Source organism: Ascaphus truei, chromosome 9 (genome assembly GCF_040206685.1).
Source record: "Ascaphus truei isolate aAscTru1 chromosome 9, aAscTru1.hap1, whole genome shotgun sequence".
In the NCBI taxonomy this organism is placed as follows: Eukaryota; Metazoa; Chordata; class Amphibia; order Anura; family Ascaphidae; genus Ascaphus; species Ascaphus truei.
This window is the reverse complement of record NC_134491.1, coordinates 35,672,499-35,694,681: the sequence shown is the minus strand read 5'-3', so window position 1 is coordinate 35,694,681 and position 22,183 is coordinate 35,672,499. Positions and strand designations below refer to the sequence as shown.

At 42.6% G+C, this 22,183-nt stretch overlaps 1 protein-coding gene across 3 annotated transcripts in view; it reads left to right on the top strand.

The window, feature by feature from the left end:
* Positions 1-22,183, top strand: part of MIS18BP1 (MIS18 binding protein 1) — a 33,788-nt gene that overhangs the window by 382 nt on the left and 11,223 nt on the right. For 2 of the 3 annotated variants that reach the window (XM_075614377.1, XM_075614375.1), the window contains exons 2-11: positions 3,226-3,996; positions 4,219-4,386; positions 6,917-7,419; positions 12,158-12,231; positions 12,649-12,779; positions 13,081-13,171; positions 13,956-14,314; positions 15,892-16,061; positions 16,774-16,882; positions 20,625-22,098. In XM_075614377.1, coding sequence (XP_075470492.1) covers positions 3,345-3,996; positions 4,219-4,386; positions 6,917-7,419; positions 12,158-12,231; positions 12,649-12,779; positions 13,081-13,171; positions 13,956-14,314; positions 15,892-16,061; positions 16,774-16,882; positions 20,625-22,098 — 3,731 coding nt within the window. In that variant the 5' untranslated portion in view covers positions 3,226-3,344. Of the gene's footprint in view, positions 1-445; positions 1,784-3,225; positions 3,997-4,218; positions 4,387-6,916; positions 7,420-12,157; positions 12,232-12,648; positions 12,780-13,080; positions 13,172-13,955; positions 14,315-15,891; positions 16,062-16,773; positions 16,883-20,624; positions 22,099-22,183 lie in introns of those variants that run through there. The other variant, XM_075614376.1, reaches the window with a different exon arrangement.

The following is a 22,183-nucleotide window of genomic DNA, read 5'->3' as shown; positions in this document are numbered from 1 at the left end:
CACCCAACCCACCATTAAGAGCGTGTGTCAGAGAGTAGGGGGTTTGATGTACTTATCCCGCTGGGATGTGCTTATTATGGTGTATCTGTTCCCCCTGTGTTGGGATGTGCTTATTAGGGTGTTTCTCTCCTGCCTCACCCCCCTGCTGGGATGTGCTTATTAGGATTTTTCTCTTCCCCCCCCCCCACCGGGATGTGCTTATTAGGATTTTTCTCTTCCCCCCCCCCCCCACCGGGATGTGCTTATTAGGGTATTTCTCTCCCCCCCCCCCCCCCCCGCTGGGATGTGCTTATTAGGGTATTTCTCCCCCCCCCCCCCCCCCCCCCCCCCCGCTGGGATGTGCTTATTAGAGTTTTTCTCTAACCCCCCCCCCCCCCCGCTGGGATGTGCTTATTAGGGTATTTCTCTCCCCCCCCCACCCCCCTGTTGAGATGTGCTTATCAGGGTGTTCACGTTGCATTGGGTCTGCTTAGTGGACAGTATATATTGTCAGGGACAGAGAGGGTGGCAGCATGCAGTTGTTTTGTAATAGGGTGATTGGAAATGGGGTACAGAGGATAAATGTCTGGTGAGTTTCAGATTGAAATAAAGCAGCAAATGGCTCCACACCCTTTGGCTGCTCTTTGGCTGTGCTAAAGGCTGTCTGCCTTTGGGGCGATGCAGATGTAGACTGAAGGGGTTCCGATTGAATGCAGCTGTGGTTCCAAAGTCCTTTGTCCTCCCAGATGTAGCTATGCTTAAAACAAAGATGTCTGCTTTTTGGTTCTTTGGACATTACACATGATTTCTTTGAATGTTGTGAGTGTTTGTCAGTCAAGTGTTTTCTTGACCCTCAGTCCACTCTGTTCCTTCCAGAAAGCCAATGAAGGAACAGGGGGAGGTGAAGGGCTTTGCCTGTGTAAACTCTTGTTGAAAACGCAGCGACATTAGACAAACTGGTAGCCAGAGTAAATCAAAGCTGGGTGTGTGTAACAGCTAGATCCGTATATGATTCTCATAAACCTTGTCAGATGTTGCTGAATTCATGCAATGCTGAGTCCAGCCTCACCGGGGTTACCACCTTCTGGTGAAGGCTAACCTGGAGACTTTTTTTTTTTTTTCCCCCTTTTCAATTTAATTTTTTTTTATATTTAACTCTTGGGCCGCGCTTATAGTGCCAGCGACACGACGTCAGGCTACAGTCGCTGGAAAAATCAAATTGAGATGACTTCCAGCGGTCGCGACCAAGACGTCGCGCTTACTATAAGCGCACGCGACGGCGGCATTGCATTTTGTTTTGATGCGACGTCGCTGTCGCCATCACTATAAGCGCAGCCTTACCTTCTCCGGCAGCTGCATCTCCCGGCATCTACTCTTGCATTGTCCCGTCAACATGGCTCCGCGATGTTAAATGGCGTCGCATTTCCATGACAATGGGACATCATGGTGCCACATTGCGTTCTGTTGTCATGGCAACGTGCCGCTGCAACGTATCATTGCCATGTTGACGAGACCATGCAAGGGGGAGATACCGCTGCCCGAGAAGGTAAGAGCTGAGGCCCCGCCCGGAGACACGTGACCAAAACCCATCGTCTCCGGGTATAACCCAGAGTGGTAGAACTTTGGGCATGACCCATGCATACTTCTCACAAACACGCTGCCGGATGTGTATGTGTAATTCACACAAACACAACTAGGTCTTGCAGATCTATGCTTAACTTTCTATAAGATCTGTGCCTATCCATATGTAATTCACAGAATAACAATCAGAACCTGCTGAATGTTTACTCGTGCTTAAATTTAGGTAATTATATGATTATCATATTTTGTTATGCCTTAGGCTGAGTCCCCGCTGGCGCTGAGCGCGCTCCAAGCATGAGCGCCGGGTGTCCTGTCATTTACGTGGGGGGGGGGAGGGGGGGGGCTTTGAGTGCGCTGGAAAGTTAGATTTTTTTTGTTTACATAAGCGCCGAGCACCGGTGAGCGGGGTCTTTTATATATTTATATATATATATATATATACATACACACCATAATACTGAGTTAAGTTATGGTGAGTAAAAAAAGTGACAAAAACCCTCCACAGGAAAGCAAATATGCAAATACAACTGTATGCTCATCTGCATGTCTTAGGCAGGTCTGCAACCCTGCCTTTCCCCATTATCACCCAGCATACAGCACTTCCACTGCAGCAAGGGATTCTGGGAAATGACATGCAAATGTGTGCTCATTTGCATGTCATTTCCCAGAATCCCTTGCTGCAGTGGAAGTGCTGTATGCTGGGTGATAATGGGGAAAGGTGGGGTTGCAGACCTGCCTAAGACATGCAGATGAGCATACAGTTGTGTGTGTGTGTGTGTGTGTGTGTGTGTGTGTGTGACTGCGGCAAGCGCAGCGATAGCGAGGACGCCGCCTTATATTCACAAATGTACTTACAAATGTAATAAATGCTGATGAATCCGTCAGATGTGGCTTTAACCTTGTACTATCAAACTATGCTGCTTAATGACCAACAACAAATATGACCCATCGATCACTAGCTAAATCTTGCATAGAAGATGGGAAAATATAACACTGGAGTTGTTCTTATGGAGTTGTGTTAAGGCAGGGGGGTGCAAACTGGTGGCGTGATGTTTTCTGGGGGGGCGCTTAGAGTGGGCCCGTGCACTTCCCCACAACATTTAAATAAAATGCTGGGGGGGGGGGGGGTGTGTAAGGCCTCTGTACGTCTCTTACCTTCTCTGGCGTCGCCATGACAACGCACCGTCAAATGACGCTGCCGGAGGAAAGGTGAAGGGGAGGGCGAAGGCAGGGGGGCGCAAACAAAATTGTTTGTGCACCCCTGGTGTAAGGCACATTATGGACCATTCATGTGGTGAATGGCTTGTAATGAGCCTTATTGCATAGCTCTGCTTAGTAAATACCTCCATGTATCACTCCATTTACACTGCTGAATCTCAACTGCCTAAAGTTGGTTCTAAATCCCTACAAGAGAACTTTATCGGTGAAAACTCATGTTGATTATTATTATGGGGTCAGGACCATAAGCAAAACCTGTTGGGAAATGTTCTGTAGTTTCGTTTTCTGCATTTAGGTTTTCTCCAAATGAATGGGATTTTGCACGGTAAAAATGACATAGGTATACTCAGAGTGCCGCAGATCAATTATGCAAACAAGCTAAACTCTTTTTAATTGCGACAGTGAGTCTCATGTCTTTAACGCTCCTTTTGTTCCTCATTATTCTAGATAGAAATGTAGAAATGAGTGTTGCATTGAATAATTTGGAAAGACCTGCACAGCATTTTCCCAACGAAATAAGCCACCAGCCTGAAGACAGACTGCATGCTTTGCATTTTTGAGATAACATGCTCATATCCCCGTCAAAAAGACATGCCCGTGATACGGGGACAATGCTATCACCTTTTTATATGGGAGAAATACCTTTCCTGTCAATTCCTCTAGACCTCATTCCATCAAATACATTGACTCCGCTGAAAGACTTGGAGAAGTTGTACACCAAGGAGAACTTTCCTTCAAGCTCTTCTGTCCAAAGGGCTCTAGATAAAAAAACTAAAGCCATTGCTCCTAAAAAACCAGCACTCCAGTCCACCCTAATTCAAGATGATACCTGTTCACCTGAATTTGCAAACATCAGTGTAATAAATCACAGCGTTGATCTGCAAGCAAAGGAATGTTATCCGTCGGGTCAGGCAAAATGTGAAGCGACGTACCTGTGTTCACCCAAACGCAAGATTACCGACTTTGACTTCGAGTCTCCGGCCAAAATCTTTCAAAGGATGAAGGCGATGGCAGCCCAGGAGAAGCTTCATCAGACGCCCCTTAAAAATAAGAGAATCATGGACATGGTGAACTGCCAGCGGGATATGCTGCTGACGCCCATCGCTAACCCACTTCTGCAGGACGGGCAACGAGGGCCCAGACCTCTCCGTAAAGAGGGACAGGAACAAGCGACACTTGCTGCCAATGGACAACCAAGCTCCCATAACACCTTTCTGGGTGGGTTGATTTAATGTGGGTAATTTTAATGTATTTTAACCCCTTGTTTGTCAGAGGGCCCGCCCCACATTGCTAGCTGGCAGTCAAGGGGTTAATAGTTCCAACTTTAGCGGTGGATTGCTGCTTTAAAGGGATTCAAAACCTTACCATACCCCTCCTTTTTGGGGTGCGTGTTGTTTGCTAATGTAACGTTTATTGCGTTTCCTTTCTGTCCTGTCTCAGGCGGAGCTCCTAATGCAGCAGGACTGCACAGAAATATACGCACGTCGGCGTATGATATACTACCAACTGCGTCACCAGCTAAGATTTTCCTGTTCATGAAAGAGGAGGCTCGACAGCGGAAAAGAATTGTGGATAAAGATGCGCTGAGCATCCCTATCCCAGACGAAGGTATGTTTTTGTTTTATATGGTTTGGAAAGTACCTTTGCAATGTTTGCAAAAGAAAAGACGTTTTGACCATTGTAACTGACAAATTTCCAAGATGGAGAAGAAAACGTTAGCTGTAATTTATATTGAGCAATGTAATGAAGCGTACATTTCGCTGGATTTGGCATTGTAGGTGTGCACTGCGAATTTGATATGTCATTTGTTGACAATGGCTGTCTATTTAGCTGATCGTACCACAGTCTCGTATTACTGTGCATGGTTTGGAGCATTAAACACTTACCTGATGCATTACTCAAAATGACCTATGATTTTACAGGCATACGTTAATTTCAATCAGGCAGAGCCAAAGGATGAGAAAACGGGTGCATTACATATTTATTAGCACGTCGGTGTTGGGTATAATAAATGATTGTAAAAAGGTGAGGCAGACACGGACGTGTGCTCAAAGAGTAGAAATAGTTTATTATGAGCGCAGCATCAATACGAGCGAAATGCCCAGCTCTGTCCTGTGTGTGCAGGACAAAATCAAGCGTACTCTTCTCTGATCAGGACAAAGGAATCTTTTTTGGAGCGCAATACTTATACCTTCTAAAATCTGTCACACTACATAATTCTTCTAGCATTCTCTGCCATGCTCAAATACCTCCCTTTCTAGAGCTGTATCTTATTTGTTTAGTTGTATCTGTTGCTGGGCCTAGCTGTGTGGGATCCATGGGGTAGGTCTTGCTGTCTTGTATCTTGAGCTCCAAGTTTCGCTAAATAGCTATATTTGCTTTTTGCTTTTTCATGCTGCCTTGTATCCTTGAAATATTAACTTATCTCTTGCTGGTTCACACTGATCAAGTTTTAAAAGTCTCTTTTAAACAGTCTCTTGTTACCCATAATCCTCTTTGGGTAAAAGTCATGGGGTGTTTGAGGTCCAGCACTAACCTACATCATTTTTGTAACGGCATCTGCAAAATTTCATCAGAAAAGCCTTCTGATGAGAAACAAACTATAATGAGCAATTACATGAGTAAGTGGAGCACTTATTACAGTATGTATGTCTTTATTTGCACCATTAATGTACATAGCGCTTCACAGCAGACATGCACGTAAGAATCATAGATCAGGGGTGCGCAAACTTTTTTTGCTGTGCCCCCCCCTTCCCCCGTCCGATCTCCGTTGTTGCGCCCCCTCCACCTTGCCTCATTTGACGCTGCGGGGTCATGTCCCGTGACGCCGCGTTGCCATGGTCACACGTCCTGAAGCCGGCTGAGTCTCGGTAAGTAGAGGTTACAGAGGCCTCGTGCGGTCCCCCGGCATTTAATTTAAATGCCTTGGAAGAGCGCAAAACCTCTCCAACTGCCCCCCCCCCCATAAAAAGCGTATGTGTGCCGAGCACGCGCATTTCAAGTGAATCTTTGTCTTTTGTTACTGCTTTGTCACAGAAATTGTTTGTGAAGGTGCTGTTTTTTCATTAAAAATAAAAACAATTTCAGTTACAAAATGCAAAGAAGTTTAACTTAGAATGCGCGCGCTCTGTCCACACCCCGTTTTACCTATTTGCATTCCTATATTTATACGAACTGAATTCCTCGTGTTTGTTTGTCCTTGTGTGTCTGCGTGACAGTGTGCATGGATGACAGGGTGCGACAGTATGGGTGGGTGACTGACCTGGGTGGGTGGGGGGCTGACTTACTGACGTGACCGGGGTAGATGACTGACCTGGGTGGGTGACTGACCTGGGTGTGTGTCAGTCGACCATGATCAGCCCCCCTCCACCCCTCCTGGTGCTGAGTGGTCTGAAGCAGCATGACCCCCCCACAAGGCGCTGTGAGTGACCCGGAACAAAAGCGACCGGTTTTAGCTACCTTTTTGAATGTGAGAGGAGTAGTGTGACCCCTAGGCAGCGTGCTTGGGCTATTGGATGAATTATAGTACTTCCAACAATGTGAAAGGAGATATTAGGGCCAGGTTTGGGAGGAAGTATGAGGAGCTCTGTTTTTTTGCCATGTTAAGTTTAAGTCGGCGGAGGGCCATCCAGGATGATATAGCAGAGACATTCAGAAACTTTAGTCTATACAGCAGGTGTAAGGTCAAGAGTTGAAAAGTAAATTTGTGTGTCGTCAGCATAGAGGTGATATTTGAACCCAAGAGATGTGATTAGGTCACTTGGAGAGTGTGTGAAATGAGAAGGGGTCCCAGGACAGAGCCCTGGGGTACCCCCACAGGGAGATCGATGGAGGAGGTGTTGGCCAAAGAGAGACAAAGTACGATGTGAGAGGTAAGAGGAGATCATCATACAGTAGGTACTGATCATCATGGGAGATACAGAGGACCAGACTGTTTTCCAGAGTGGCTTTTGTATTTTGAAATTTGCACATATGGGCTGATTCAGTAAAAATACTGTTTACATTGTTTGAAATTGTGTTGTGTAGAGCATGTAATGTACGTACTTTGTCTCTATAACTAAAGTATTCTAGCTGTATAGTTTCAATGTTTAACTTCTAGCAAATGTGAATTCATTCTTCTTTTTTTAACTTATTAAAGGTTTTAAAGTACCAAGCAGTGGAAAACCGCTTTTCACCCCACCATACTCACACAGACCACAAGTGAACATGAACTTCCACAAGGTTAATGAGGAGTATACCGTGAGCAGCACCAACCTCAGCCCAGACCCTGTCCTGGGAGAAAAAGGGAATGAGGGGGATGATGAGATGTCTCGAGAAGGCAAGTTGAGCGCATTGCACAGCGAAGCAGAGACGCCTGAGGCCTCCAAGCTCTCACCGCTGAGAATACCAACTGGGAGCAGGCCAGCAAGAAGCCCACATCGGCAGAAGAGAACCCCTGCCAATGCTGACCCGAAGACCCTCTCGGAAACAGAAACTTTGCTCACAAAGATGGACTCAAAGACTTCAGTCCCATACTACGATCTCTGTAACATTTTGCTACTTTCACCTAAAGTTCATATACCAAGAAAGCAAAAGTCCAAAGAGGCTGAAGTCCTGGCTGCAGCCCCGGTCTCAAATAACATCCGCGACGAGAGAGTAGTGGTAAGAAATTCACTCCAGTGTAAATATTGCCGTATATTGCATGCAACCGGATTCTCTAAAATTTAGATTTAAGCTATTTAAATGAAACCAGATTCTTATGAGGCAGAAATGTTAAGTACCAATATGCAATCTGACCCTTAATGTTATATTAAAACAATTCATTGACCCTCTCACCCTCCTACATTACTCACCATAAAAGATGTGGTTTTAATAGCATGGAAGAAAAAATGGAAAACCATTTGCCACAGCACAATAGCATCTTTTTGTTTTTGGGGGGGGGGGGGGTTTAACTTATGTTCAATTAAGACGACAGATACTTATCCTATATCTGTATTTACAGTATGGTATATTAATCCAGATGAAAGCAAACAAAAACCACAGTGAATCATTATCCAATAATAGCTCATTAGGGAAAAAATAAATTACTTCCTGACTCCAAATAATGGCAATGGGATTACTCCCTGGATCAACATCCTTCCCATATGTAATTATTTGGTATATCCCTGTATACCTTTTCCTTTCTTTAAAAAAAAGAGGTCGGATTTTTTATATATATATATAGACAAATGGAGACCAGGGGAACCTGATAGCCAAAAAGAGACAGCACACTGCAGGTATGGTATCAAAAAAGTGTATTCAGTAACACAGGGCCGGCAACGTTTCGGTCCTCCCAACTGCAGCGCACTGCCCTGAGGAAGGACCCGTTGGGAGGACCGAAACGTTGGCGGCCTTGTGTTACTGAATACACTTTTTTGATACCATACCTGCAGTGTGCTGTGTCTCTTTTTGGCTATCAGGATCCCCTGGTCCAAGCATCTGCCTCCTGCTACAAAACCGTGAGTGCCAATCTCCATACCTAACTATATATATATATATATATATATATATATATATATATATATATATATATATATATATATATATGTCCTTACTCTAAATAGTTATTTTCAAAGCTCCTTATATTGACCCTGACTATATTTGTATATTTTTATCATATCCTCTCAGGCGCCTCTTTTCTAACATTAACAAGTGTAATTTAGTTAGCTCCTCAGAAGTCATATTTCACATCCCCTTTATTAATTTGGTGACTATTCTCTACATTTTCTAGTTCCATAATGTCTTTTTTATGGAGTGGTGCCTAAAACTGTAGTCTATATCAGAGGTGCGCAAACTTTTTTTCTTTGTGCGCCTCTCACCCTCTTGCCTTCTCATTGGTGGCGCCACGACGTCATTTGGCGCCACGACGTCATTTGACGCCGCGTTGTCATGGCGTCACCAGAAGCCGGCTGAGAGCAGGTAAGCGGGAGTTGGAGGCCTCGCACGCTCCCCCGGAATTTCGTTTTAATGTTGTGGGGAAGAGCACGGGGCCTCTTAAGCGCCACACGCCCCAGAAAATCTCGCGCCCCTGCCCCCCAGTTTGCGCACCCCTTCTCTATTCAAGGTGTAGTCTTACTAATGCTTTAAATAGTGTCATAATTATGCTTGATTCCATCCATACCCCGTTTAATGCCAGATTACATCTTATTTGCCTTTGCAGCTACTTCCTGACATTGGGCACTATTACTAAGCCTGCTGTCAACAAGCACTCCTAAATCTTTCTCCATCAAGGATTTATCTAATTTTACCCAATTTCATTTGTAAGTAGCCGGTTTATTTTTGCTTCCCAAGTGCATAACCTTACATTTATTTGTATTAATCCTCATCTGCCATTTACCTGACAAAGCTTCCAGTTTATCCCAGTCCTCCTGGAGAGAAATTACATCCTGCTCTGATTTTTACTACCTGACACAATTTGGTGTCATCAGCAAAGATGGAGACTTTGCTCTCTCTGCCAACCTCACAGTCATTAAAAAAAACAGTTAAAAAGCAGGGATCCCTGTACCGATCCTTGAGGTACTCCACTTGCAACTTTTAGCCCAGCCTGAAAAGGTTCCATTTACGATAACTCTGTCTATCCTTCAACCAGGTTTAAATCCAGGTGCAAATATGTTTACTGAGTCCAATTTGCTTTATTTTCTACACTAACCTATTGTGTGGCACTGTATCAAGCGCCTTTGTGAAATCTAAGTAGACCACATCAACTACATTACCCTGGGTTGGTTCCTACTTGCCTCATCAAGAAAATTAATAAGGTTAGTTTGACCTGACCTATCCTTCATAAATCCATGCTGACTATTACTAATTGTTATCCATTATGTATACACACAAGAAAATGCTCGCTGCCCAACCTCCGTGTCTAAAATGGAGGTGGTGCATAGGGGAATGTAAGACATATCCACAGAGTCTGATCAAAGAAGATCAGGAAAAAGGTCCCCAAGTACTGCACTCAACCAATTACTACATTTTTTACAGACCGATGTTGGTATCAAATTAAGGAGGTCAATTTATACCAAGGCTTTGTCAGAATCAATTAAAAAGAGACCGTTCATGATAACTACCTCTCGGGTATAACAAAAAATAATGTTTTATTAACATATATACTTAACTCACAAAGTGTTCATTATTTACAGTATGTGAATCTTAAAACTCCGGTGGTGAGGGCCGGACATACAGTTATGGAAAGAGTATACACCACCTATAGTGCACTGTTATACCACGTGAATAATGTGTTTTTTAACGTCTCTCACAAAAGCTGGTTTATTGTAACCTTTAGAGAAAAATATGGATACTCATAAGTAGAGGTATAGCCATTAATTTATTGGTTCAGCCCATATTGTATGCATGACTGTCAAATAGAGGACCCATAATATTCAGGCAATTCCTAAAATATCACAACTTCAAACTCCATTGAGAATGAATACCCCCTATAGTAGGAGCGATAGTGGCACCATGGCTGTAGCAAGGTCTGATCTGCTTCGTGAATTCACATTAAAGCAGCAGTTCAAGCAAAATCCTACATGTGAGTTCTTTTTAATAAATCTGTTCTGTACTATGAGAAAATTCTTGTAGCATTTAAAAAATTTTTTTGAAATGTTTAATGTTTCTAATGTAGGAAGCATTTCCAAAGTGACTGCTCCTTCCCCTTCTGATAGACTCTGGCTCTTGAGCCCCGCCCTCTCTCTAGCAGTGTACCAATTGTATCTAGTAACTGCCCATATTCCAGAACTACATTTTCCATAATGCTGTGCAAGAACTGAATTAAATAACCTTGAACAAAGCGATTGATTACAGGAGAACTGATCGATCAGTGTGCAGATTGTATTGATGCACATACTGAATGGGAAAAATAATATATATATATTTATTTTTTTAATCGGCAGCTTGAACTGCAGCTTTAAATACATTGTAAGACTAAAACACAGCATCTATTGTACGTTTTGGAGTCGGATCCCAGTGTGGTATATAAATCTAATGACTTACTTCCTATTCTGGAACATAGATATCTGTTGGTACTCGTCTGGAGAAATCCCCTCCGCTCTCTTGGGTCTTATTTCAAAAGTTGTAACTTGGTGGCTACTGGACAATCCAGCTGTTGGGGTTTTAAAAACCCACCCAAAATAACATTCATCTCTAGACCAGGGGTGGGCAACTCCAGTCTAAGGGCCACCAAGAGGTCAGGTTTTCAGGATATCTCTGCTTCAGCATAGGTGGCTCACCCATGCTCTAGAGCATTCAAATATCAATGTTTATATATTATCATTGTGCAAGTGTGATTGACGCTGTCGTTTGCAAACTCACAAACACAGGTCGTAATGAGTAGTTTAATGCAGCAGTGCGCAAACTGGGGGACGCGTGCGATTGCAGAGGCCTCGCGCTCTTCCCCAAGGCATTTAATGCCGGGGATCGCGTGTGTCCTCTGCAACACTCCCCTTACCAGGATTCAGCCGACTGTGTGACGCGTCAAATAACGCCGTGGGACCACGTGACGTCACATGGCCCATCGCCGCGGCATCAAATGACGCCGCGGGGTCATGGAGGGACGTCACATGACCCCCACACACCGGAAAGCATGGTAGGTGGGGGAGGGGAGATCAGGCGGGGGGCGCAGCACAAATAATTTGCGCACCACCTGGTTTAATGCATTGTATATTGAATGATCGTACAGGAGGGTCAACAAATGACTGCAAGGGGAGGGCCCACGCAGGCTTTTTATACACGTTTCATTTTCTTTGTCTAACATAAGTTGCTAGGTAGAATATAAATGGCTACTCCCTGTTCTAAAGCCTATCATCTGAGAGGTCACAACCCAATTTTTTTATTGGTTTAAACATAACTCAGTAGAAATAACAAAATATAAAAAGATACATTTTATCCAATTATTTTGTATAATTGGAGACTTTTTTTCTTCTTGGCATGAGCCAAACACCTGGATTCCTACTGATAACGAAACTGCAACAAGCACATTGTCCCACGCACACAGATAATGAGTTCTGGAACACAGCATAAAGACATGCATAAGACAAAACAGACAAGATGGATTCCGAACACTGCTAACAATGTCCTCTCCATAGACCCCTCCCAGTCCATTTCAATAATATGGACATTCCAACATTATTATTTTATCAACTTCATCTACTGTATGAAGAACTTTCATGTGGCCTAAAGATTTTACGGACTGTATAAATTCTAGGACTAATACTGCTACTGAGTAATAACAAAGTTTGGCTCTGTTTGGAAGGTCAAAAACTGTGACTAAAATAAGCGTTCCAGAAGTGCAGTGTGTAGTCTGTCTTAACAAAATGACAGAGCTGATTCTGTAAATCCATTAATGATTCATATTAATTCTGAACAAATGCAGGAGAAGATTATCTTGGAAGAGTGGATTGTGAAATCGATCGGGGGCAGCAGTGTGTGTGTAGAGGGAATACGCACGTAAGTATATCTTACGTTATTTCAGGTTCTCGTCGAACTTTTGGGACTCCTACCAGTCTAGAAATGAAGTGTAATTTCAGCTGCTTATATAGTGTTACAGATGCATAGGGGTGTAACTGTATGATGACCTTCTCTGAGGCGGACTTAAATGTTGGTTATTCATTTGGGACAGATTGGCTAGCACTCTATAAAATCAATATGAAAGATGTGCGGGTCCGTGCTGGGCTACTAAAATAGACAATTGCATGTCTATCATGGCGAGGTTTTTGTCATTTCCTCCACAAGGAATTTGTTGGCATGTTTCTAACATGTAAAACCCTTTCACAATGACTAAATTGTGTTTGTGACTATATAAAATATTGGTAATGAAAAATTGTAAGGGTAGATGTTTCCATACTAAATGTTTCTGTCCTGCAGGAATGATGGAGGAGTGTACTGGCACAGTAATGTTATTGTGGAACGTGTTCAGCATAATCTTGTGAGGACCGTAACTGGCAGAGTATATGAATTACAAGGAACGGTAGATGCCTTGTCCATGAAACTAGCAGGTATGGAAAATGAATAATCCAGCAGTGCCTATTTTCTTTCTTTCTATGGAACAATGAAGGGGGGGGAGGGAGGCAGGCAGAAGAATCACGTCTATTCACAGTCTTGCCATCTATACCTCTTTTCATTGTAAAAGGATGATCACTGGGGTTAGAGACGTCCTGTATGTTCTTGGTCTAGACTTTTTATACTGTGTTTTTATGTATACCTTGTGGTGAATGAATGACTTTCTTTCTTTTTGGTGAGTGGAATTGTTGAAGGCCAAGTTATTCTTGTTTAATATTTTCTTTATCGATTTTATAGGTTTCCCATCATGGTTTATCAAGAAATTTAAGTTTGGCTTCCCAGAAGATTGGAAGGTCCATGTGGAACAGTTTCTTCAGGAAAGTGGCAGGTTTGTTCTTTCATCTGAACCTGTAGAACTGTGTTCCCATGTCCAATGTGGAAAAGGTCTAAGGAGGGGAGGAGGTTACTAATCAAGTGGAGTGAGATTATTGATGAAGGCCTCTGCTCCTTTACCGGATTGAAAGGAAATATTTGGTGAAGATGGGCACTGTAAGTCATAGGGAGGGGGGAAGAGGATCACACATCGTATCGCCATACACTTGCAGCTTCTATAGTTCCTTCTTATTTAACAAAACAGATGTAGCTCGTATCTCCAGACTGTCACAAAAAGTTGATTGTGTGAGGTTATTCCCTACCCACTGTAATAACCAATTGGACAGTCCTGCAAAATAGGTGTTTCTGTTTTGGTATTTGCGGCATGGTGCGGGTAGTAGCAGCGATACTGTTGGGGAGAATTTAAAGAGGCAATCGAAGCAGGCACATTTTTTAATTAATTTCGGCTCCAGGGACCTGGTGCTTCCGCAGAAGTAGGTGCCAGTAGCCGCTTGACTCAGCTAGCAGAGGTCACGTAGTGGACTCTTTTTTTCAAAGCTCTCGCCTCCTGCGGGACAATAGGAAGCCGTGACGTAATCCGGTGCGGCTTCCTATTAGCCCATGTGACGCAGGAGCTTTAAAAGGTAGAGCTACCAGCGCCCCCATGGGAGATGAATATCTTTTATCAGGGGGACCCTGGAGCTGAAATGAATGGTATGTTTAAGGCTCACATAACCGTATGTAGACATGCCCAAACAATCTCGCTTCATCGGTCTTTAAATTCTACCTTTAAACTTCAGGATTCAAAAAAGAGAAAAACAAGGAAGTAGACCAAACATCAAAGGACATAACCCAGGGAGAGAGGAGGATTTACAAAAAAAGCAATCCAAGGTCACTCGAAAAGCAAGGTCACTGAGGCACAATTCCAGCAGCAGTGATGCAGACGGCCATAAAGAGAGACCAAGAATGAAGGTGACAGAAGAGAAAACCCGCAAAGCTTTGGCAACGGAATCCAAATTGCGCAGAACCAGCCCCCGCATTGCATGCAACAACCAACAAAGTCCTGTAGATACTGACTTGGTTGAATTGACGTATGATGTTTCGCCCCAAGAACGGATATCGAAAATCCCCCCTAGCAAAAGCAAATCTGCCACAAGTGGTATGTGTGGGTTTTTTTTTGTTTTGTTTATGGTCATTGTAAATTTTAAAGCGTCAATCTGCGCTGCTTTATTTATTTTATTGGGGGGCGGTATTAATCCTTGGTGGCTTTGGGGAGTCCTGCAGACTTCAACTGCATTGATCCTGTTTTCAGGGTTCTTCCCCCCCCACCCCCCACTTCCAATCATTCACAATGAACCCCTCAATCTCCCAGACAAGAATACTGTCCTGAAGGAACAGTGTGGCTGCAAAAAAACAACAAATATGGCCACTAGTGCAATCGCCCAATGACGACGTGGCTTTCTAATGTTGACTGGTTGCCATCTTTTTGTAGACTTTATTTATTTATTTTTTTGCAATACAGGCATACCCCGCTTTAAGTACACTCACTTTAAGTACACTCGCGAGTAAGTACATATCGCCCAATTGGCAAACGGCAGCTCACGCATGCGCCTGTCAGCACGTTGTGAACAGCAATACCGGCTCCTTACCTGTACCAAAGCTGTGCACAAGCGGGGAGACTATAGAGCCTGTTACAAATCCGTTATTTACATCAGTTATGCACGTATATGATGATTGCAGTACAGTACATGCATCGATAAGTGGGAAAAGTTAGTGCTTCACTTTAAGTACATTTTCGCTTTACATACATGCTCCGGTCCCATTGCGTACGCTAATGCGGGGTACGCCTGTAAACCTTTTTGGGTAGCATTGCTGCTTTTGAGATTTATTAATCAAGTGTGAGGTAGTGTTATAGAGCAGCATATCAAATACATTGGATACAAATTATGCTTTTGAGACAAAGTTTTAGCTCTTTAGTCTTTCTAAGCTACCATAGCAGTTCTTTCTGACCACAAAGGGGTTACATTTCATGAGCCACTCCTGGCCTGAAGGGAAGGGTCCAGAGTGATCCAGAAAGCCGAGTTGCTAAACCCAGGTGTGCACAAAGTGTTTTTTTTTGTTTTTTTTGCTGTGCCCCCTGTGTGCCCAACCCAGTTTTTTGTCCGTGAATACACTGGATTGACCGTTTGAGCGGTCTTGACTTGCAGACCCTTGTTAAAGTCGATAATATCGCTGTCCTGTGGTGTTGATGCTGTTGCAGGAGGGTCCAGTTCTGGAAAATGTGACTGCTTCTGAGGTAGAGCCGTCAATCACCGTTCTACTTGCCAAGTTGTGCCCCATAATGCAGTGTGGCATTGCAAGTTTCAGGCACAGAAAATGTAACTTCACCTTTTCCGCTGCCCTGGTCACCCCCAAAGCGGAAATGAAACCCACTCCACTTCTGTTTACGTTAGCTGGAGGGGGGGTGGGGAAGATTTGAGCATATACGACATATCGCAGCAAAATCCAGAAAGTCCACTGCTGAATATCTGGTAGTGGAAAGGTTTGATGGCTTTAGAAATGTTTTATAACTGTCTTGTCGCCTGCGATGTGCATCAATCTTCTAGTCCTCTCTTCTCAGAGCATGTATCAAGAATAATTTCGTTGGTAGCGGAGTGCGAACTTCTTTCTTTGCCAGTCTTCTGCGCCAGAGTTGTTCTGAATTAATTCTTCACGACTGTTTCTTTTTATTTGTAGAGAAAAGCACTCCCACCTTACAATCTGTTCTCAGTGAAGGCGCAGTTAGCCGCAGCGGGAGACTAATAAAACCACGGTTGAAGTTCTGGTGCGGGCAGAGGCTGGTGGTTGACAAAAATTGTAATATCACAATTGACATGGGTGGAAAAAACTACCTGGGCGATACAACAGTGAGTCATTTCCAGTTGAATCTACGTTAAGGCAGCAGCCATTGCTGGTCGTCATTTTATTTACAAATGGGGTACCTAATGCTCTGCTAATACTTACGGGCATTTTATTTAGCAGTTTATTTTTTTACTTTAACTGAAACTTCTATGGGCTGCTTTTAAAGTAGTACATTTAGGCTCCAGGACATTGTCAGGCTCTTAAATTGACTTGTTAATATTGAGAGTAAAACAATATTGGTGAGATGGCAGATATCCAAATTGTGTAAAATGTACATTATTTTTTTAATGCTAAATTGTGATTCAATGTGGTTTTTTTATATATATATATTTATTTTTTTTGTTTTGTTTTTTTTTTAGAAACAAGCATAACCATTAAAATTACAAATGAACAGGAATGTGTGCAACAAAATCGTTTCTTGTCCCTGTAAATCTGTATATAGCTTAGAATAAACTGCTGGTGACACGGTTTCCTGAAATGTTAATTGAGAATCCATATAACCTCTGTAATTGTGATGTTTTATCTTGTTTGAATTATTTGTATTGCATGTCCTTTTGAATCATTGACATGGTGTGAAGGTCAGACACTGCTGATAATACATGGAAACACTGTTTCACAACTAGTTGTGGCTATTGTGTCACTGAGTTCTTGCAAATGAGTTACCCGAGTGTGTTGTAACTACAATTAACACTCCGCGTTTTGTTTCTCCTCTTCAAGGTTACATTAAGCGATAAATGTGACCGTAAAAAAACAACACCCATTGCAACGAAGCTGAGCAAAACGACTCCCAAACCAAGTGGAGTTGATTCCGCTACACACGGAGGAGGTAAAAGCAAACTGTTTTGAGGTTTCACATGATTTGTGTGGAATTCATTCAAGTTTTGCAGTAGGTGTCACTAGTAATTACACAAACTTTTAAGACTGTTTAAATGTGTGAAGTCTCTTGATCAAGGCTTTTTTTTTTTCACCCCAAGTCATACGTTTGGGTATCTGACGTCAGTAAGACTGGCTGTTCTAAAATCCAAACCAAGCTCTTAACCCAGTGCCTTGTGTTTTAGGATTGCTACAACAGCTGTCACTTTTTTTATATTTGCCGGGCAACTCGTTGCCTGACCCTAGGGCCATCAATGCCTTGGGTGAGTGGTGTGATGTACGTCATGGGTAACCAACTCCAGTCCTCAATGACCCCAAACGGGTCATGTTTTAAGGATACCCCTGCTTCAGCACAGGTGGATCAGTCGAAGACTGAGCCACTGATTGAGCTACCTGTGCTGAAGCAGGGATATCCTTAAAACCTGACCTGTTGATGGCCCTTGAGGACTAAAGTTGGCCACCACTGATGTACATTATGTTTTAGTCCCATTCAGGGTGAATCTGATGCTTTACCACTAGATTACAAAATATCATTTTTTTTCATATTTTACTTCTGTGAGAACCAAAAATATAAATAATTGAATGTCGCTGCATTGTCTTGAATTAATAATACTCGTCTCAACATGTTTCTTGTAAAGTGTTTTGAAAATAAATGAGTAGATATTTGAATCTTGACCTTCACCATAGAAATTGTAGGAGTGTTCTGCTTCTGTCATGTTTTGTGCAAAATGAGGACAAACACGCATTGCTGTAACTGTCTAAATGTAACATATTCTGTGCATTGAAGATGGTTTAGACTGACCAAAGCAAGCAAACTATGGTTCCTATTTGAAATGCTATAAAGTTGTTTCCCTCTACATTAGGGATGGCCAACTCCAGTTGTCAAGGGCCACAAACAGGGCAGGTGTATGTCCTTAAAACCAGCCCTGTTGCTGGCCATTGACCTGCGGTTGGCCACCCCTGCTCTACATTAAGGCACCAGGAGAGAATGCTAAAGCTCAGTTGGGTCCATCTAACGAGTGTTGCAAAGCTTTGACCCGTCTTTCATTGAAGTCCCGTTTTTATATCTCTCCTAGCATTTAACCGAGAGGTGAAACAGAACTCAGTTAGGAGCTTGAATATCGTGAACACAATTCTGTGTTCTTCAAACACACAGGAAAGTGACAATGAGGAGAGTACAAACCTCTACCCCAAAAATCCTGTCTGGCTGTTGACTACAATGAACTCTAAAAGGCAGCTACAGGAGAAGTGTAGTAAATATAATGTATGCTTTCCAAATATAAGCAGGAGCATTTCAGACGCAAGTGTCTGAAGATGATATTAAAAAACCTGTGTGGTGCGCTAAAAAACAATGGCAGTTGTCAATGTGTTTAGCATCAAAAAACAATAATCTGCAGTAGCGTACTCCTCAGGGGGCAGATGGATGATGGTATAAAGATCTCCGGTCTGATATAATTGCTGGATAAATTCCATATAGTACAGTAGTAAGGATTTTAACACATCCCAGTGTCCCGACCATGATGCATCAATAATTAATGCGTAATACCTTGAATAGCATCTGAGGGAGATAACCAAGGACTCGCGTGCAGGTGCAGCGTCCTGGTATGATGACCCTCTTGTCCTGGGGTACTGGGTGTACCTCCGGCACAGGATACAAAAAAAGGGCCGAAAAAGCAGAGCACTACTTCTATGCAGAGAAAAATGAGTGAGAGCGTTCCCATAGATACAAAATTACAAATGTATTGGATCATAGAAACATACAAGGGCAAGCAACCCACACCTACGCGTTTCACGCAGGGGTGCTTTGTCATGGGAACGCTCATCATTTTTCTCTGCATAGAAGTAGTGCTCTGCTTTTCCCCCCCTATTTTTGTGCCTGAAGAGGAAGCAGAAGTAGATTAGCTGCAAAGCAGAACTATGTCTGCTCCCGATTCCTGCAGTGTCAGGTCACTGATTCCTTCAAAGACAGCTTGGAGCCCTATGAGGATTATCAGGTTTTCATCTTCTAGTAATCAGGACAGAAAGGTGTTGCGTTCTGCTTCCATGTCTCCAAAGCAGGTCATGTCCAGGTCTTTAGCAATGACTGGTATCACCCATACAATGGGGAGGAACCAACCCACTCCACCAATTGCATGCTGAGCCTTTTAGTTATATGTAGTCAATTGCTCCTGTTTAAGCAATGGAAGTTACAGCATCCAAAGTGCTAACTGTATCCCAGTGTACGAAGTGTCCATTCAATATTGGTTAATTTAATAATGTTTTAGTTTAGAGGAAATCAATACCAGTTTACTTGTACAGGGATTTCAATTAAATGAAAGTGATCAAAGTGAAACTTTGTTCCTTGGGTAGTTTAAATGACAGTCTCAACTTCTTATGGCGTCATTGGTTCTGTGCATGAGTCAACATGTAGCCCCCTTTGATAAAGCTCCCCCGAGCGAATCATTTTTGGATTAAATCGTCCTTTTTCTATTCACCCTCTTCTACTGTTTTCTGTTTTTTGTGGTGTGGTGTGGTGCTTTTTTGGCCTTGTGCCATTTTTTTTTGTAGCCCCCTTCAGCCTAGGTAAAATAAGTTAAGTCTGTTCTGTGTATATTTAAATGGTGAAGTTATTATACACTAATAATTCATGTTTAGCATTTTGGCCGGTATAGCAAAGTGTGGCTCTCTGGTTTTGTTGAGGTTGGACTCCCAGCTTTTTTTCCCTTTTTTGCTCCGCGTTGGTCTAAATGAGTTTGTGTGAAAAGCCTTTAAACAATTAAGATGATTACACCTAATATTAAGAGCAACGGACATGCTAAATTGTCTATTTTGGCATCCGTCGTCCTTTTTTAATCGTAAAGGACAGAGACCGAAGTGTGTGCGTGTGTGCGTGTGTGTGTGTGTGTGTGTTTTTTATTTTACTGGGTTTGTGACTAAATGTATACAACCAGCGACGACAAAGCCCCAACGCTACATCCAATATGACAAATTATTTAGTACATTACTATGTATTTTATCTATATTTATTCGTCATAAATATGGGTCTTTTAGTTCAATACTTTGGCCAAAATATTTTAAGGCTACAACCACACCACTAACCCCATTTCAGCAGATCCTACACTACCTGTATTACACTGTCTTATGTATTTCTTCCACTGTGTAGAGAGACAAGGAAACAAAAATACTGTAGCAAACAGCATGTGGTGCCTAAAGTGTTACATTTTAAGAATCCCTATGTGCTATGCATGATCTACAGTGCAGTGCCCGAATAATAGTGAAAATAATCTTTAAAAAAAAAAAGAAGGAAATGCAAAAAAGCATATACCTCCCATGCATGTAGCAGCAGCAGGTGCATCTCCTCCCCTCCGATGAGGTGAGGGAGGAGGGGAAGAGATCTCTTAATAAGCAATTAATTTCACATGTATGTTCCAGGTCCCTGACCTCCTGTTATATTATACATACCTGTGGTTTCTAACTTTTTTTTTTTTTTTTTTTGTGAAGGAACCCAATGTGAAATTCGGAGGAACCCCAACCCCCTCTAATAGCACGTCTGAGATCAGATGCATTGTAAATTCTTCTGTATTTGGTACAATTTTCAAATGACCTCAAAATTGCAGGGAACCCTTTAGGGATTTCTGGGGAACTCAATGGTTCCTAGGAACCCCTGTTAAAAACTGATGCAGACAATCCATGTTTTTTCTTTCTTTTTCTTATAGTGATCAGCTCAAAAAAGAAGTCCACTAACAAATCAATTCCTAATGACAAGACCTACTCAAAAATTCAAAGTGCTTCAAATCCAGAAGAAAGTGAAAATGAGAAGTTCCAGCAAAACTCGCCTGTTGTCATTCTCACACCTATGAATTCTAAAAGCCAGTTGCAGAAGAAGTGCGTGAAATATAATGTCCACTATGAAAGTATAAGAGCGAGTATCGCAGACACTAGTGTATTTGAAAGTGAATCAGAATTTGAGACCAAATTGAGAACTAAAAGGAATAATCTGGACTTTAAAGGAACTCCCCAAACTGCCCTCAGTGTCCCAGAAAACTTGTCGCAGGACAACCATGCTCAGACTGAGTCTACAGATCAAGATATTGAGGAATTTGGTCATCTATCTGTTAAAAGAAAGCCAAGAACTGCCTCAGAAAGACGAGTGCTAAAATGTCAGCAGTCGGAGAACAATGTGGTAAAACAGAGTAGTTCTCAAAATGCAACCTCAAGACAAACTAGCTCTCTCAATGGTACCAGCCCATTTAATAGACGGGAACAATTAGGAAGTGCGCAATTACTCAGTGCCCTTGCACACACTGAGAAATCTGACCAGAACAGTTCTAAAAAGAGAACCTTGAAAAATTTCGTTCAGAGAGATGACAATGAGACTGTTGGCTCCCTGACTAGAAATCAAACCCGATCAAGAACCACCACTCTGACACGAAATGGCAAGGCCCCATTGGAAACAGCAGGCGCTGAAGATGAGGACTATCACCCAAGAGCTTCCACGAAAGGTGCCCAGAGATCAAGAAGCAGTGAAGATGATGAATGTAAACCAAAAGCTTCAACAAAAAGAAATGCGCCAAGATCTAGAAACACTGAGGAATACCAACCAAGAGCTTTTACAAAAAACAATGCCCGCAGTTCCAGAAGCACAGACGATGAGGAATATCAACCAAGGGCTTCAACAAAAAGAAATTCCCAGAGATCAAGAAGCACTGATGAGGAATATCAACCAAAAGCTTCAACAAAAAGAAATGCGCCAAGATCTAGACGCATTGATGATGAGGATTACCAACCAAGAGCTTTGACAAAAAACAATGCCCCCAGTTCCAGAAGCACAGACGATGAGGAATATCAACCAAGGGCTTCAACAAAAGAAAATGCTCAGAGATCTAGAAGCAGTGATGAGGAATATCAACCAAGGGATTCAACAACAAAAAATGCTCAGAGATCTAGAAGCACTGATGAGGAATATCAACCAACCGCTTCAACAAGAAGAAACATGCAAACATCCAGAATTGCTGATGATGAGGAATATCAACCAAGAGCTTCCACAAAAAGTGTCAAGAGATCTCGAAGCACCTCCGCTTCAAGCTCAACTTCACCTTGCAGAACGAGGCGAGAAAGATCCTGTGAGCCATTTCCACTGGTGGCTCAAGAAGAGAAATGGACAGAGAACGAAGTACAGAGGCTCTATAGGCAAGTATTAACGAATCCTGTGTTCGTTTAGTTGACATAATTTTAGTAATGTCACAATTTCTCTGACTTAAGAGGTACTTGAATT